The 18,204-nt window shown below is 41.7% G+C and overlaps 1 protein-coding gene across 4 annotated transcripts in view; it reads left to right on the forward strand.

The window, feature by feature from the left end:
* The window catches only part of zfyve28 (zinc finger, FYVE domain containing 28), a 168,721-nt gene that overhangs the window by 120,146 nt on the left and 30,371 nt on the right, over positions 1–18,204 (forward strand). For 3 of the 4 annotated variants that reach the window (XM_059974166.1, XM_059974167.1, XM_059974168.1), the window contains exon 9: positions 12,673–12,777. The exons of the other annotated variant lie outside the window; for it this stretch is intronic. In XM_059974166.1, the coding sequence (XP_059830149.1) occupies positions 12,673–12,777 (105 nt within the window). The remainder of the gene's footprint in view (positions 1–12,672; positions 12,778–18,204) is intronic. 4 annotated transcript variants of the gene reach the window in all.

Genomic DNA, 18,204 nt, shown 5'->3' on the forward strand with positions numbered 1-18,204 from the left:
GTATTGCAGTGTATGTAATAATAATCCAATTATCAATTATGTATCAAACTATAAGGTCATAAGATACAGGCACAGAATTAGACCATCTGGCAGTCTGCTCTGCCGTTGCATCATGACTGATCCAATTTTCCTCTCAGCCCTAATCTCCTGCCTTTTTCCCTTATCCCTTCATGTCCTGACCAATAAAGAATCTATTAACCTGTACCTTAAATATACATAAAGCCTTGACCACCACAGCTGCCTGTGGTTAAGAATTCCACAGATTCACCACTCTCTGGCTAAAGAAAATCCTCCTCATTTCCATTCTAAAAGAACATCCCTCTATTCTGAGGCTGTGTCCTCTGTTCATAGGAAACATCCTCTCCAAATCCACTCTGTCAAGGCCTTTCACCATTCTCTAGGTTTCAATGAGGTCACCCCTCATTCTTCTGAATTCTGGTGAATACAGGCCCAGAGCCATCAGACGTTCTTCATATGACAAACAGTTCGATCCTGGAATCCTTTTTTATGAACTTTTCAACCCTCTCCAGTTTCAGTACATCCTTTCTAAGATAGGGGGCCCAAAATGGCTCACAATTCTCCAATTGAGGTATCACCAGTACTTTATAAAGTCTCAACATTACACCTTGCTTTTATATTCTAATCCTCTTGAAATGAATGCTAACATTGCTTTTATCCTTCCTCACCTGTAAGTCAACCTGCAAGTTAACTTTTAGGAAATCCTGCACAAGGACTCCCAAGTCCTTTGTGGTTCAGATATTTGTATTTTCTCTCCATTTTGAAAATTGTCAACCCTTTCATTTCTTCTACTAAAGTGGAAGACCACACACTCTCTGACACTGTATTCCATCTGCCATTTTTTTGCCCATTCTCCAAATCTGTCTAAGTCCTTCTGTAGCCTCTCTACTTTTTTCAAAACTACCTGCTCCCCTACCTGTCTTCATTTCGTGTGCAAACTGTGCAATAAAGCCATCAATTCCATTATCCAAATCATCAGCGTATAACGTGAAAAGAATCCGTTCCACCTCAGACACAGGTGGAACACCACTAGTCACTAGCAGCCAACCTGAAAAGGTTCTCTTTATTCCCACTCTTTGCCTCCTGCCAATCAACCACAGTTTACTCCATGCTAGAATCTTTCCAGGAATACCATGGGCTCATAGCTTGTTTAGCAGCCTCATGAGTGGCACCTTGTCAAAGTACAAAACATCAACCAATTCTCCTTTGACTATCCTGCTTGTTGTTTCTTCAAAGAATTTCAACAGATTTTCCTTGAAGAAACCATGCTGACTATGGCCTATTTTATCACTTGCCTCCAAGTATGTTTCAACCTGATCCTAAATAATTGACACCAACATCTTCCCAACCACTGAGATCAGACTAATTGGCCTAAAGTTTCTTTTCTTCTGCTTCTCCCTTCTTGAAGAGTGGAGTGACATTTGTAATTTTCCAGTCTTCTGGAACCATTACAGAATCTAGTGATTCTTGAAAGATCATTACTAATGGTTCCACAATATCTTTTACAGACAGACATACTTTATTGAGCCCGAGGGAAATTGGGTTTCATTACAACCCCACCAACCAAGAATAGTGAAGAAATATAGCAATATAAAACCATAAATAATTAAATAATAATAAGTTAATCATGCCAAGTGGAAATAAGTCCAGGACCAGCCTATTGGCTCAGGGTGTCTGACACTCCAAGGGAGGAGTTGTAAGGTTTGATGGCTACAGGCAGGAATGACTTACTATGATGCTCAGTGTTACATCTCGGTGGAATGAGTCTCTGGCTGAATGTACTCCTGTGCCTAACCAGTACATTATGGAGTTTGTGGGAGTCATTGTCCAAGATGGCATGCAACTTGGACAGCATCCTCTTTTCAGACACCACCATCAGAGAGTCCAGTTCCACCCCCACAACATCACTGGCCTTACGAATGAGTTTGTTGATTCTGTTGGTGTCTGCTACCCTCAGCCCGCTGCGCCAGCACACAACAGCAAACATGATAGCACTGGCCACCACAGACTCGTAGAACATCCTCAGCGTCGTCCGGCAGATGTTAAAGGACCTCAATCTCCTCAGGAAATAGAGATGGCTCTGACCCTTCTTGTAGACAGCCTCAGTGTTCTTTGATGAGTCCAGTTTATTATCAATTCATATCCCCAGGTATTTGTAATCCTCCACCATGTCCACTCTGACCCCTTGGATGGAAACGGGTCACTGGTGAACTTCGCCCTCCTCAGGTCCACCACCAGCTCCTTAGTCTTTTTCACATTAAGCTGCAGATGATTCTGCTCACACCACGTGACAAAGTTTCCCACCGTAGCCCTGTACTCAGCCTCATCTCCCTTGCTGATGCATCCAACTATGGCAGAGTCATCAGAAAACTTCTGAAGATTTCAAGATTCTGTGCAGTAATTGAAGTCTGAGGTGTAGATGGTGAAGAGAAACAGAGATGGGACAGTCGCCTGTGGAGCCCCAGTGCTGCTGATCACTCTGTCTGACACACAGTGTTGCAAGCACACGTACTGTGGTCTGCCAGTCAGGTAATCAATAATCCATGACAACAGGGAAGCATCCACCTGCATCACTGTCAGCTTCTCACCCAGCAGAGCAGGGTGGATGGTGTTGAACGCACTGGAGAAGTCAAAAAACATGACCCTTGCAGTGCTCGCTGGCTTGTCCTGGTGGGTGTAGACATGGCTCAGCAGGTAGATGATAGCATCCTCAACTCCTAGTCAGGGCTGATAGTCGAACTGGAGGGGGTCTAAGTGTGGCCTAACCATAGGCCGGAGCTGCTCTAGAACAAGTCTCTCCAGGGTCTTCATGATGTGGGAGGTCAATGCCACTGGTCTGTCGTCAGTGGAGAGTCAGGCTCAGGTTGAAGACATGGTGAAGTACTCCACATAGCTGGGGGGCCCAGACTTTGAGCACCCTGGGGCTGACACCATCCGGGCCTGCAGCCTTGCTTGGGTGGAGATGTTTCAGCTGTCTTCTCACCTGTTCAGCTGTGAAGCCCACCATGGTGGTTTCAGCTGAGGGAGGGGTGTAGTCATGAGAGCAGGGTGGGGAGCAGTGAGGAGGGGTAGGAGGGGAGAGTGGATTATGTGTTGGTTGGGAGCCGACAACAGATGAATCACGTGGGGGATGGGCAGGGGCCACAGTGTCAAATCTGTTGAAGAACAGGTTAAGTTTGTTGGCCCTGTCCACACTGCCTTCAGCTCCTCTGTTCCTGGTTTGCTGGAACCCAGTGATGGTCCTCATCCCACTCCAGACCTCTCTCATGTTGTTCTGCTGGAGTTTGCACTCAAGCTTCCTCCTATACCTGTCTTTAGCCTCCCTGATCTTGGCTTTCAGGTCCCTCTGTATTGTCCTCAGCTCCTCCCTATTTCCATCTCTAAATGTCCTCTTTTTAGCATTCAAGATGTCCTTAATGACCTTTGTTACCCATGGCTTGTTATTTGAATAAGGAAGGACAGTTCTTGCCGGAACATTACAGTCCACACAGAAGCTGATATAACCAGTGATGCACTCTGTGAGCCCATCAATGTCCTTTCCATGTGGCTCACAGAACCTGGCTTTCGAACCTTTCAGAACTGTCTGGTGTACACCTTCTGGTCCAGATGACTTGTGTACCTTCAGATCTTTCAGTTTCCCAAGAACCTTCCCTCGAGTAACTCTCACACTTCATGACACGTGACACCTGGAAGTTCCACCATACAACTAGTGTCTTCCACAGTGAAGACTGGTACAAAACACTTATTCAGTTCATCCGCTATTTCCTTCTCCCCCATTACTACCTCCTTAACATAGTATTCCAGTGGTCTGATATTTACTCTCACCTCTCTTATATGCTTAATGTAACTGAAGAAATTTTTTATATCCTCTTTTTTATTATTGGCTAGTTTACTTTTGTAATCCATCTTTACCTTAATGACTGTTTTAGTTGCCTTCTGTTGGTTTTTGAAAGCTTCCCAATCCCCTGACTCTCCAGTAATCTCTACTCTATACCCTCTCTTTGTCTTTTATACTGGCTTTAACTTCTCTTGTTGGCCCCTGTTGTGTCATATTTCCTTTAGAATACTACTTCCTCTTTGAGATGTACAGTACATATCCCTTGCCTTCCGAATTGCTTCCAGAAATTCCAGTTATTGCTGTACTGCTGTCATCCCTGCCAGTGTGCTTTTCCAATCAACTCTGGCCAACTCAGAATCAGGTTTATTATCACTGGCATGTGTCGTGCCTCTGTATTTCCGCTTACTCCACTGTAATACTGATACCTCTGACTTTACCTTCTCCTTCTCAAATTTCAGGGTGAATTTGATATTATAATAACTTCCCCTGAGGGTTCTTTTACCTTAAGGCCTCTAATTAATTTTTGTTCATTGCACAGCACCCAATCCAGAATAGCATATCCCCTAGTGGGCTAAACCACAAGCTGCTCTAAAAAGCCATCTCATAGGCAACCTTTCGACTCCTGGTATCCAGCACCAGTATGATTTTCCCAATCTACCTGTATATTGAAATCCCCATCACTATTGTAATATTGCCATTTTGGCATACATTTTCTATCTCTCGTAATTTGTAGACCACATCCTTACTACTGTTTGGGGGTCTGTGTACAACTCCCCTTAAGTTCATTTTTCCCTTGCAGTTCCTTGGCTCTATCCACAAAGATTCAACACCTGCCGACCTTACGTCACCACTTTCTAATGATTTAATTTCATTTTTTAACCAGCAGAGCAGTACCGCTCCCTCTGTCTTTCTGCCTGTTTAGGAACATAGAAAACCTACAGCGCAATACAGGCCCTTCAGCCCACAAAGTTGTGCTGAACATGTCCCTACCTTAGAAATTACTAGGCTTACCCATAGCCCTCTATTTTTCTAAGCTCCATGTACCTGTTCAAAAGTCTCTTAAAAGACCCTATCGTATCTGCCTCCACCACCATTGCCGGCAGCCCATTCCACGCACTCAGCACTCTCTGCGTATTTAAAAAAAAAACTTACCCCTGACATCTCCTCTGTATCTACTCCCCAGCACCTTAAACCTGTGTCCTCTTGTGGCAACCATTTCAGGCCTGGGAAAAAGCCTCTGACTATCCACACAATCAATGCCTCTCATCATCTTGTACACCTCTATCAGGTCACCTCTCATCCTCCCTCACTCCAAGGAGAAAAGGCCAATCAGACAAGGAGAAAAGACCGTAATGTTGTTTCATTACAGTGTGAATCCTTGGGCATTAAGCTCCCACCTACAGTTTTCTTTCAGCCATGATTCAGTGATGGTTACAACATAATACCTGCCAATCTGCAACTGTGCTACAAGCTCATCTACCTTATTCCATAATGCACATTCAAATATAACACCTTCAGTCCTGTATTCACCCTTTTCGATTTTGTCTGCCTTTTATGTTGCAACTCATCCTGCTGACTGCTATTTTGGCCTATCAACAGCCTCTCCTTGCTACATGTTGTATACTAGCTACTTCATCTTCAGCACTATCAGCTGCCTTTCCTGAAATACTACTTGCATTGAAATGTATGCAGCTCAGGACACTTGTCACACTGTACTCAACCTTTCGATTCCTAACTTTGAGGTCTTACCAACATCTGCCTCCACAACCTCTCACTGACTGTTCTGGTACTGTGATTCCCATCCCCTGCAACTCCTAGTTTAAACCCCACTGTGCAGCATTAACAAGCCTTCCAATTAGATATTAGTCCCCCTCCGGTTCAGGTGCAAACCGTCCTTTCTGTACAGGTCCCACCTTACCTTGAAGAGAGCTGAATGATCCAAAAATCTTATGCCCTCCCTCCTACACCAGCTCCTTAGCCACGTATTAAACTATATAGTCTCCTAGTTCTGGCCTCACTACCACGTGGCATGGGTAGCAATCCTAAGATCACACCCTTGGAGGTCCTTCCTAACTAAGCATCTAATTCTCTGAACTCTATGCAGAGCCTCGTCACTCATCCTACCCATCTCATTGGTACTTTAATGGACCACAACTACTTCTGGCTGTTCACCCTCCCACTTAAAATTGCTGAGGATTTGAACCGAGATATCCCAGGGTCTTTTAAGAGACTCCTGGATAGGTACATGGAGCTTAGAAAAATAGAGGGCTATGGGTAACCTTGGGTAATTTCTGGTTGAGTACATGTTTGGCACAGCAGTGTGGGGCAAAGGGCCTGTATTGTGCTGTAGGTTTTCTATGTTTCTAGACCCTCCACTCGGGAGACAACATACCATCTGGGAATCTCATTCTTGCCTATTCCCCTAACTAGTGGATCCCCTGTCACCACAACATGTCTCTTCTCCCCCTTTCTCTTCTGAAGCACAAAGGCAGACTCATTACCAGAAACCTGACCACTGTGACTTTCCTCTGTTTGGTCAAACCCCAACCCCCCCAACAGTATGCAAAGTGATATACTTGTTCAGGATAATAAAGAATGCATAAATTCTGACAAAGCCTATGATAACATAGAAAGTAATTGTTCTTTGCCAGGAGAATGACACAATGCTGTGTTCCATTGTAATGCCCTGGTTTGTATTTTTACTATGCTGCTGTATGTATTTCATTTAGCAGTTCTGTTAGAGCAGTCTGTTCTGTTTTCAGCTTGTTTGGGTTATTGTTGAAGATAGATGAGGAGAAATGTGTGCCATGCAGTTAGGATGGTTGAAATAAGGGGAGGTTTCTCTGGTGAGGGACACCAAGGTTGGGCTTGGGGCTTTTGGTCAAGAGTAGATGAAGAGGGAAGATGCAGGAGAGAAGAGGTCATAGGATTTGACCTGGAGTGGGCTTGTGATTCGATGAAGCCCAGGGTGAGATTGATTGAGGATTAGTAACTACTGAATAACTTTGAGCTCCAACTTGTGCACATTTGACTGCTTCAGTAAAACGGGCCTTTTTATTTGTTCTTTTCTTTACTGACCCTTTAGTCAAATTAAGGTTCATGAATACAATGCGGTGTACAGTCTGTTATTTCTTGGCTGCCCTGTAACAGGGTAGCAAATTACACAGCATCCACACATACAGGGCTTTGGGGTGGGAGAGCGCCTCAATCTCACGAGTTTGGTAAGGGCAGAAGTTGTTTTCCATAGATGTCCACAGCCAAGGAAACCAGGGGCTTTCATTATAAAGGCTTTTTCACATTGTTTCATGTATAGAAAGAAACATTAAAGTTTGAGTATATATACCCAAACTTTGCAAAGGTGAACTCTGTCTACCAAAGAAAGGAAAGAAGTGCTAAATAGGAGGGAATCACTTAAATTAAACAAGTTACCTGCTTCAGATGCATCCCTGGTTGAGGAAGGCTGGGACTGGGATATCAAAGCTTTTAACTACTTGTGCTATTGTAATACCTGTTTTTTTTAACTGAAATTTGGATTACAAGCAGTCCTCATGTCTGTCTTGAAGTAGCAATCTTGGTCAAGTCTATTTTTCTATTTGTCTCTGTAATCTACAAGTTCCAAAAGCTCCACTTAGAATTGCTCAAATTAAACAAGTGTGTCAAAAATGTATGTCATATTTTTTGCTGTGGCTTTGACTGTTTAATCATTCTTGATATTTGTGCCTCACTGACAATCTTGTATGCCCAGAAGAAATGGTTTTCCTGCTCACATTAGAAGGTGAGACTGAGTTTGCATACCACCCATACTAGGTAAATACTTCAAGCAAGTAATGCTGCAGAAAACCATAATTCCTTACATTTTAAAAAAGAATCCATTGTCAGATATGCCAACTAGTGGAATGGTGCCTGCTGCAATAACCTGGCACTCAACGTCAGGAAGATGAAGGAGCACGTACCAAACCTCATAGAGGGATCAGAAGTGGAGAGAGTGAGCAGCTTCAAGTTTCTCTGTGTCAAGATCTCTGAGGATCTAACTTGGTCTGAACATATTGATGTAGTCATAAAGAAGGCAAGACCACGGCTATAATTTATTAGGAGTTTGAAGAAATTTGGTATGTCAAGAAATACACTCAAAAGCTTCTATAGTTGTACCGTGGAGAGCATTCTGACAGGCTGCATCACTTTCTCGTATGGAGGGGCTACTGCACAGGACAGAAAGAAGCTGCAGGAGGTTGTAAATCTAGTCAGCTCCATCTTGGGTACTAGCCTACAAAGGACATCTTTAGAGAGTGGTGTCTCAGAAAGGCAGCTTGCATTATTAAGGACCTTCAGCACCCAGGGCATGCCTTTTTCTCACTGTTACCATCAAGTGGGAGATACAGAAGCCTGAAGTCACACATTCAGCGATTCAGGAACAGCTTCTTCCCCTCTGCCATCAGATTCCTAAATGGACATTGAAGCTTTGGACACTACCTCACTTTTTTTAATATACAGTATTTCTGTTTTTTGCACATTTAAAAAATTTATTCAATACATGTAATTGATTTACTTGTTTATTATGTTTTATTTTACTTATTATATTTTCTCTCTGCTAGATTATGTATTGCATTGAACTGCTGCTAAGTTAACAAATTTCATGTCACATGCTGGTGATAATAAACCTGATTCTGCTGTTGATTTGATAGTATTCTGGTAGAAACTAAATCGCTAATAAATTCTACCAGTTCAGTCTTTAAATACATGGCTGAGTCTCAATATTCTGGTTAGATATGATTCACATGAGTGACCCCCAAGGTTTATTAGAATTGCCAGTCTTGTCCTCCACCTGGTGTGCTGAAATCTGTATTATTCATGGGGCAAGAGCTGGAAGTGGGACTGGGTAGGTGAACTTAGTTCCTTTGGCCTTTTGTTGTAAATTTCTACTTGTTTAATCAAATGATTTTGCAATGAGGGGCATTGGCAATCTTTGACTCAAATGGTAAATTAGTAAGCTGGAGAAAATATTAGTGATTCTTACAAATAATTGGCTTTTTAACCCTGAGAGTAAGAGACTCGGGGTTGTGTCCTGAGTCCCCTCCTCTACTCCCTTTATACCCATGACTGTGCTGCCACAGACAGCTCCAATCTGCTGTCAAATTTGCAGATGACATGACATTGCTCGGTCTTATTTCTAGTGGTGATGATTCAGCATACAGAGGAGAGGTTAACACCCTGACACAGCGGTGCCAAGATAATAACCCCTCCCTCAATGTCCAAAAAACAAAAGAGCCGATTGTGAATTACGGGAGGAGTGGGGACAGGCTCGCCCCGATCAACATCAATGGGTCTGGAGTTGAAAAGGTGAGTAGTTTCAAGTTCCTCAGTGTATACATCATCGAAGATCTCACCTGGACTGTACACACCAGCAGTGTGACAAAAAAAAAAGCACGACAGCATCCCTTCCACCTCAGGCAACTGAAGAAGTTTGGCATGAGTCCCCAAATCCTCAAGACCTTCCATAGGGGCACCATTGAGAGCATCCTGACTGGTATGGGAAGAGCACCAACCTTGATCAATGGACACTGCAGGGAGTGGTACAGACAGCACAGCATATCTGTGGATGTGAACTTCCCTCCTTTGAGGTCATTTTCAGCAGCAGGTGCATAAAGGAGGACTGGAAGATCATCGGGGGCACCAGTCACCACAACCATAAACTGTTTTGCCTGCTTCTGTTTGTTAAATGGTACCACAGTATTAAAGCCAGGAGCAACAGGCTATGGGACAGCTTGTTTCAACAAGCCGTTAGACATAAATTCACATGTCTATACATTGTGACGGAGTCATAATGCAACAATTTTTACTCCCTCATGTTGTTGTGGGATGGATGTAAGATTTAATTAAATGAAGATTTAAACTTATTGCACAATTACCCAGTTTCCAGTCTTTGCAGGCTAACTTATTTTGGAGTTCATCTTTTATACCTTAGTCACATCTGTTACAGTTCTACTCTGTTAAGCTTTATATGTGATTTTCTAATCTGTCTTAGTAAATGCTTTGACAGAAACTTCTACTGCAATTTCTCATTTGCAAGGTGTGTCCAATTGAATTGAGTCACTTTTTTCTCTAAAAATATGCTTGTGTGAGAATTTGTACAACACATGATGGCAGATCCTGACCTACGAAACAATTGTTGATATAGCTGATCTGGCTTCTTATTCATCGACTATTTTTGGTGTTTTAAGTTATTTATATTTTTATTCCATGTGTAAAGCTGATTTTGGCCACGAGTGCTAACCTTGGCCAATTCTACTGTGTCACCAGCTGGTGCATTGATGATGCACAAGATTAGACTGCAACTGAAGCATAAAGTGCAGAATTGTGAAATCAAGTAGTGGATTCTGGTTAATTGGGACACATCGGGACCAGTACGTTTTGGCCAAATTAAGCAGCTGCCCCAAATTGCTGAAGTTTCATGGAAATAGTTACAATAGTATAAAAAAGTCAAGCCACTGTTGAACTGAGTAACAAATTACTATATGTATTTAAAGGAAATACAGAACAAATTAGAACACTATGGTACAGGAAAACTGTGTTAGTTCCCTATAGTTATTGGAGGAATAACTCCACGTTCTTTCAATTGAATGTAAATGAACAATCTCAGCACTGACTCCTAGTATAGATAATAGACTGCCTTCATACAATTTTTGACAATTGCATCCTTCAGATCTTGATTTTCATTGTAGCATTCAAGATGATTTGCAATATTTTCAAATTCTTCATAGTTCCTAACTTGTTGAAGTAGTGAGGTTGTTTTTGGCATCTCTAAGCCTGAATGCTTGAAATCAGAATGAGCAAAACAGTTTTGAATTGTCTTACTGTTTATTACTCACCAACTATCAATGATTAAAAAATCATTGCTTTTTGAATACATGCTAATGCAACTGATGCTATTAAAAACTGCTTCCTGTAAGCATGATGGTAGTGTCAAACAGTCACACAAGTGCTGGTTAGAAATTGTTTGGTAACTGTCTCCTGCCCCAATTAAGTGGCATAGTGTCCTAAATGAAAAAAGGGAATCCTGACTATTTTATTGATTTTTTTTTTGTTCTGCCCCAATTGACTGATGGACCTATTAACCAGAATCCACTTTCAGAAAAGACTTAGACAGAGAAAGTAACAGTTAATACGTTGAGTTGATCATTGAAAGGTTTTTGCTCAATAATGAGCCAGAAAAAGAGGGAGATGAGAACACAAGACAGTTAAAGGCAATTGGTCACAAGGGAGCAAGTAAAGGGAATAAGAGCTAAAAGAAAACATTTAAATAGCAATACAACCAGTGGTAACACCTGCTATTCAAGAAAAATAATCCCAAGTTTCAGTTCTGAAACCATTGAGTCTTCAGGATTATAAAGTGTATTCTGAAAGATGAAGTGCTGTTCCTGAAACTACATGAAGAGAATACTTTTTGGAGGTGAAGAACACAGGGGCAGTTAAATAGGAAGCCAAGAATGGCAAAAGGTCATTGTTCTGGGACCCGAATTCCAGACATTGGTTGGAATCTTGCATCTGTTATTAGTTGAATTATGCATCCTGGTAATGGGCTATTTTTTTCTGATTTGTTACTAAAGCTATAGGATTAGATTTCAATATATGTTTGTCTATTGCTATTAAGTGGATGTACTTCCATTGAAACACAAACAGACTCAGCAGAGAAGAGCGCCATGTCTTTATTCAATTACTTGAAAGTTACTGCTGGAAGTAGTTCTACCCTTTCAAACACTGACTTCTAATATTCCTTTTTGCAAATGGAATGTGATAAAAATGGTTGTAGCATTGATCAGATGAGCTGAGATTTTGATAATACAGAACTACCTTGGTCGTGTGTATCTTGCAATGAACATTTTCACTCTATTTTTGTACTGATTCCTTAAATCTGGTTTATGATAACAGATTAGTTAATGGCAGGACAATCATTGGAGAAGGGATTTCAGCTGCACATCATGTTGGTGCAGTGATTGAGATTTTGTTTTACTTTGAGCAAGAGGCACAGGATATGAACAGTAGTTGAGTTGATGGTGAGTAATTTTGAATGTGCTAAATGTGTAACAAGGTAAATTTTTGAAATCGATGAGACAGTCCATTTGGCATGCTTAACTGAAAGGAGAATGGAAGCACATTTAAATCTCTTTTAATAAAGCATTAAGCAGCAATTTGAAGAAAATATTATGGAACTGAAAGGAAAGAACCGGGAAAGAGGACTGATCAGGTTGCTGTAGCAGAGAGCAAGGTTTGGGTTAGATAATTGAGCTCAATTACCTCTTTCTCAGCTATAACAATTTCTATGAATCCAATCATATGACTTGATTAGCTGAAGGGATTTAAAAAGTTGGAGAAGGATGATGTGACCAGCTGCTGGAGATCTCTGATTTCGGATTAATACAAACCATTGGGTTCCTGAATTCCCTGAGGCAAAATAAGAAAACCAACTCCTCAAAATAATATGATGCTCTTCAGAGAAATTGAAGAAAGAATCTGAGTTTTTTTTTTGTTCTGTTTTGTCCTATCAAGTTTTTAACTTCGAATTTAACATTTTTCTCCTTTGTGGACTCACCCGCCTCCACTACAACAACCTTGATTTGAATCACCAAGCAAGGTTGCCCTCATTACAAGGCCCATCCTGTTAATCATTTTCCTAAGTGAGATGGTATTCTTTTCTATGGTATTTTTTTCCCTTTTGTTCTTTGTACAGATGCATGTATTTTTATTTCAATTCTTGATATTGGTGAAAATGCTATTTTCAAAGTTTAATTTCCTTTATGTTTTCGTTAATGTGGTTCCAGTTTTCAAGATCTCATTCAAGATTCCCCCATCAGCTCCATATCCAGCAGTGACTGTGGGAGTGTGTCTGTCACAACCTGCAGTCTTTCCAGCACGTATACTCCAAGGTAACCGGATTTTTTTGATCTTTGTATTTACTTCACAGGTAAAGTGAGCTGGTCCTCTTTAACCTGCTTTGTTTCTTAATTCATTTAGAGAATGTTCTATTTAGACTGAAGAATTGGTTTGCCAAGGCAGGATTGGATGAATGGAACCATAGTTGGGATGACTGAACTGAAACTTGGTTCTAAATACTGATAATGTGTGACATATTGTGGTACATTAATTTCCAATTGATACTAATGTGCCTTTTTAGTTCAACAGTTGACAACTTAACTAAACAACCAGTCCAAATCCTAGATTTTGAACAATTCAGATAGTTGCCTATTAGTATATGTCACTCTTGACTTAATGTGAGTATTGATTATTTTTAGTTTGGGTATGGCACAGATTAGCAATTTTAACAAAGATTAGCTATTTGATCAGGTCACTGGCCTCAGTATCTGAACATGAGCATGAAACTTTCAAAGCTTTCAAATGTTGATTCAAAGTGTAAATTTGCCAGCTGTGTCTATCACAATAGACTCTAAATATAGGATTCTGCCTGGATTAGAGGGCAAGTGCTATAATGAGAGGTTGGACAAACTTGGGTTGTTTACTCTGGAGTGACAGAAGCTGAGGAGAGATCTAATAGAAGTTTTTAAGATTATAAGAGGCATAGAGTAGACAGACAGGAGAAAATCTGCAGATGCTGGAAATCAAAGCAATACACACAAAATGCTGGATGAGCTCAAAAGGCCAGGCTGCATTTTTGGAAAAGAGTAATCTGTTGACATTTCGGGCCATGACCCTTCATCAGGATAATTTTTGGCCCAAAATGTTGACTGTACTCTTTTTCATAGCTGCTGCCTTTTTGCATATTGAGTAAACAGACAGTATGTCTTTTTCTTGGGTTTGAGATGTCTAATACCAGAGGATGTGCATTTAAGGTGAGAGAGGGCAAGTTCAATGGAGATGTGAGAGGCTTTTTTTTTAAGTGCCTAGAATATGTGTGTGTTTCCTCGGAGTGGGGGTAGAGGCAGATACATTAGGTATTTTTAAGAGACATTTAGATAGGTACATGAATGTGAGGGAAATGGAAGGATATGGACACTTTAGGCAGAAGAGATTAGTGTAATGGGCCATTTGATTACTAATTTAATTGGTTCGGCACAACATTGTGGGCGGAAGGGTTTGTTCCTATGCTGTATCTGTGTATGTTACGTTCTGTAGCTTGGATATCTCACTAGAGAATGGAGACAAGAGGCTGTAGATGCTGGATTCTGGAGCAGAAAACAATCTGCTGGAGGAACTCTGGGGTCATACATCTGTAGATGGAAAGGAATTGTTGATGTGTTGCTCCAAAACATCAACAATTCTTTCCTTCTGCAGATGTTGTTTGTTCAGCTGATTTCCACTAGTAGATTGTTGGCCTCGCTTAACAAAATTAGTTATGTCAATTGGGGTGAATTTGAGCCTGTTTGAAGTTAAGGTTGTACAGCATGCATCCACTTATTTTCTTTAGTTCATAAAGATGGTGGGAATAGGAAATGATCCCACACATACACATCCAGATTTGTGACATAACTAAACAATCTTGTGCACCTAATTACAGAATGTATCTCCTTGGGATATTTGATTAAATTAAATTTAGGTTGGTTTATTAATGTCACATGTATTGAGGTACAGTAAAAAAAATTTGTTTTAGATGCCATTCATACTGATCATTTCATTGAATTAGTACAAGGCAAAACAATAACCATGCAGTTACTAGGAAAACAGGATGCAATGCAGGCAAACAATAAGATGGAAATTTATATCAAGGTGTATTATGAGTTTGAGCCTTGTCATACTAGGAGACTATTCAGTAGTCTAATAACAGCAGGATAAAAGTTGTCCTTGAGCCTAGTGATATATGCTTTCAGCCTTTTCTATCTTCTGCCCAATGGGAGAGGGTGGAAGAGAGAATGCCTGGGGAGGGTGGGGCCTTTGATTATGTTGACTACTTGACTGAGGCAGTAAGTGAAGAGTTCATGGAGGAGACGCTGGTATAACAGTTGTGTTCTTTGCTCTTTTTCTCCAATTTCAGCCACAATCTCAAACTTATTCATACTTTACTCTTTAACTATAATTTGTTACTGTCCACAGATTATGTCCTTCATCTACAAAATTGTTCTCTGAGGAGGAAATGTCATTGCAAGCTGAATATTCTTTGCTCCGTTTCTGGTTGATATTGTGGCAACTTAGCAAATGATTAATAAGCCATAAAATGAGCTGACTTCTGCTCTTGGTGCAAGGGTTCAGCCTATTAGTTGAGTTATGATGCATTGTTACAAGTCAGTCCTTGATTTTAATTTCATTTCTTCTCCCAGAGTATTGAGGTAATAAGAGCCATACAGTAGGGAAAGTAGTCATCAAAAAGTAATGGTTACCTGAGATAGAGAAATGTTGAAAACCTTCAAATCTATTTTTGGGGTATTGGGGATGAGGTTGGTGATGTTTGAAGAACTGTACTGAATACATAATTTACCTGGATCCTCCACAATAATCTATATCGAAAGCAAGTTTTAAAAGTAGTTACATCAAAGATGCATGTGCTAAAGTACAGGAGCTCCTGGCACATATCAGAACTGAACAATCTCAAGTAATAGTAATTTGACTTTTTTTTCCAACTGAGTCTAAATGGCAGTTGAGGCACACTATAAAACCATCACAAATTTCAACCATTCCATGTCAGGTGTTAATTCCCCTGTTCTCTTATGCATTTTTAATGTGTATTAGACAGAGAGTGGAGACAAAATGCTGGAGAAATTCTGAATGTAGGGTCTTGACCCAAAACACTGACTGTTTATTCCCCTTTATAGAGGTGGCTGGACTTGTTGAGTTCCTCCAACATCTTGTGTGTGTTGCTCAAGATTTCCAGCATCTTTAGAATCTCTTGGGTTTATGCTGTAAGAGTGCAGTGCACTGATGTGTCTATTTAGTGAAACTTCGTACTTAAAGTATCAAGGTTCATAAGAATAATTCTAAGAATGGAAGGGTTAATGTATGATGGTTGTTTGGCTCTGGGCCTGTATTTGCTAGAGTTTAGAATAGTGGTCACCAACCTTTTTAAGTCCAAGATCCCCTACCTCGGTCTTAGTGAAAGGGAAGATCGACTAGTTACATGCATGCGCACCGGGCAGAAAAGACCAGAAGTAAAACCCCACAACCTGGAAGTAGAAATAATGTATAAACACCAGGGGTACCCACCCTTTTTTGACCTGTTTAATATTGACAATATTCTTGCGGACTGGCCGAAGGTGGTGGTGGGGGGGGGGGGGGGGGGGGTGGTGGTGTTAAACACGACCGGAATACACCAATACAGGTTCCTTATGTCCAGTCTATTCCGCAATTTTTCGCAGCTCTCGGCACTTAGTTTCTGTCCCGCTTGCTCAAGTTTTTTTCAGCTGAAAAATCTCAACGTGTTTGTCTAGAGGGTACCGAAGCCGTTTTGAGGGCTTCATTGCCTCGGACAGATCCCAGCCTGAACTGCAGCCTCCACCCGCCTGCCGCCAGGCGCCTTGGCCAGGTGCGGCTGGTCACGGGTGGGGTGAGAGGACGAGGTCAGGGCCGGAGAGGTCCTCGTGCCGGGGCCGCGGCAGTCGCAGTCCAGACAGAGCGACCGACCGAGCAAGGAGTGTGACAGGCCCGCCTCCCCCCTTGTAGGATCTATCGGCCGACAAAAGTTTGTTTTAGTAGGTCACAGTGCGGTAGCTGCTCGGATACTTACGAAACCTTGAGCCCAAATTAGGTCGTCTGCGAATATTTTAGCACCAGATTCCCCACGAACATTCGGTGTGGTGAACAGGTTTAGAGGTGGCGCTCATCTGTCCACGCTCTGGGCTCATAGCATCGGCACTTCCCGCCGGCCGCTCTCCGGGCCCGTAGCATCTGCAGTTCCCGCTGGCCGCATGGGCCAGTAGTATTGGCAGTTCTTGCCAGCTGCGTCAGGCGAACACTGGCACGAGGGTGTCACTGCGTTTAGGTGACTGATGACCTCGCGTGCGTTCAAGTTCAACAGTGGGCGTGACAGAATGAGGAAAGGCGCAGCTGACTCGTATCATTTCCTCACAGCCCGATGGTTGGGAACCACTGAAGTACACTGTGTAGTGCAGGGGAGCTACACACATGTGCACTGGGCAGAAAGAACGGAACTAAAACCCTGCAACCCGGAAACAATCTCTCAACAGTATTTGTGTATTTGTTTCTCATTTTTTTTCGGGATCTACTGGGGAAAGTCTCAAAGATTGACCAGTCGATCGCGGTCGACGGGTTGGCGACCACTAGTTTAGAAGAATGAGGTGTGATCTCATTGAACTCTGTAGGATGTTGAAAGGACCAGATAATGTGAATGTGCAGAGGATTTTTCCCTTGGTGGGTGAGTCTACAACCAGGATAGAGGGATGTTAGCTTAGAACAGATGAGAATAAATTTCTTTAGCCAGAGGGTGGTGAATCTATGGAATTCTTTACCACAAGCAGCTATACAGGCCAAGTCATTGAGTGTATTTAAAGTGGAGGCTGATAAGTTCATGGTTAGTCGGAATATCAAAGGTTTTGGGGCGAAGGCAGGAGAATGGATTTGAGAAGGATAATAAATCAGCCTTGATGGAATGGTGAGGCAGACTCTATGGACTGAATGGCCTAATACTGCTCCTACAGTTGAAGTCAGAAGTTTACATACACTTAGGTTGAAGTCATTAAAACTCATTGTTTAACCACTCCACAGATTTCATATTAGCAAACTATAGTTTTGGCAGAATGTTGAGGACATCTACTTTGTGCAGGACACGAGTAATTTTTCCAACAACTGTTTACAGACAGATTATTTCACTTTTAATTGACTATATCACAATTCCAGTGGGTCAGAAGTTTACAAACACAATCAAAAGAAATCAGCCAAGACCTCAGAGACAAAAAAATGTGGGCCTCCACAAGTCTGGTTCATCCTTGGGAGCAATTTCCAAACGCCTGAAGGTACCACATTCATCTGTACAAACAATAGTACGCAAATATAAACACCATGGGACCACGCAGCCATCATACCACTCAGGAAGGAGACGCATTCTGTCTCCTAGAGATGAACATACTTTGGCATGAAAAGTGCAAGTCAATCCCAGAACAACAGCAAAGGACCTTGTGAAGATGCTGGAGGAAACAGGTAGACAAGTATCTATATCCACAGTAAAATGAGTCCTATATTGACATAACCTGAAAGGCTGCTCAGCAAGGAAGAAGCCACTGCTCCAAAACCCCCATAAAAAAGCCAGACTACAGTTTGCAAGAGCACATGGGGACAAAGATCTGACATTTTGGAGAAATGTCCTTTGGTCTGATAAAACATGAATTGAAATGTTTGGCCATAATGACCATTGTTACGTTTGGAAGAAAAAGGGTGAGGCTTGCAAACTGAAG

The sequence above is a fragment of the Hypanus sabinus genome, chromosome 7 (genome assembly GCF_030144855.1).
Source record: "Hypanus sabinus isolate sHypSab1 chromosome 7, sHypSab1.hap1, whole genome shotgun sequence".
In the NCBI taxonomy this organism is placed as follows: Eukaryota; Metazoa; Chordata; class Chondrichthyes; order Myliobatiformes; family Dasyatidae; genus Hypanus; species Hypanus sabinus.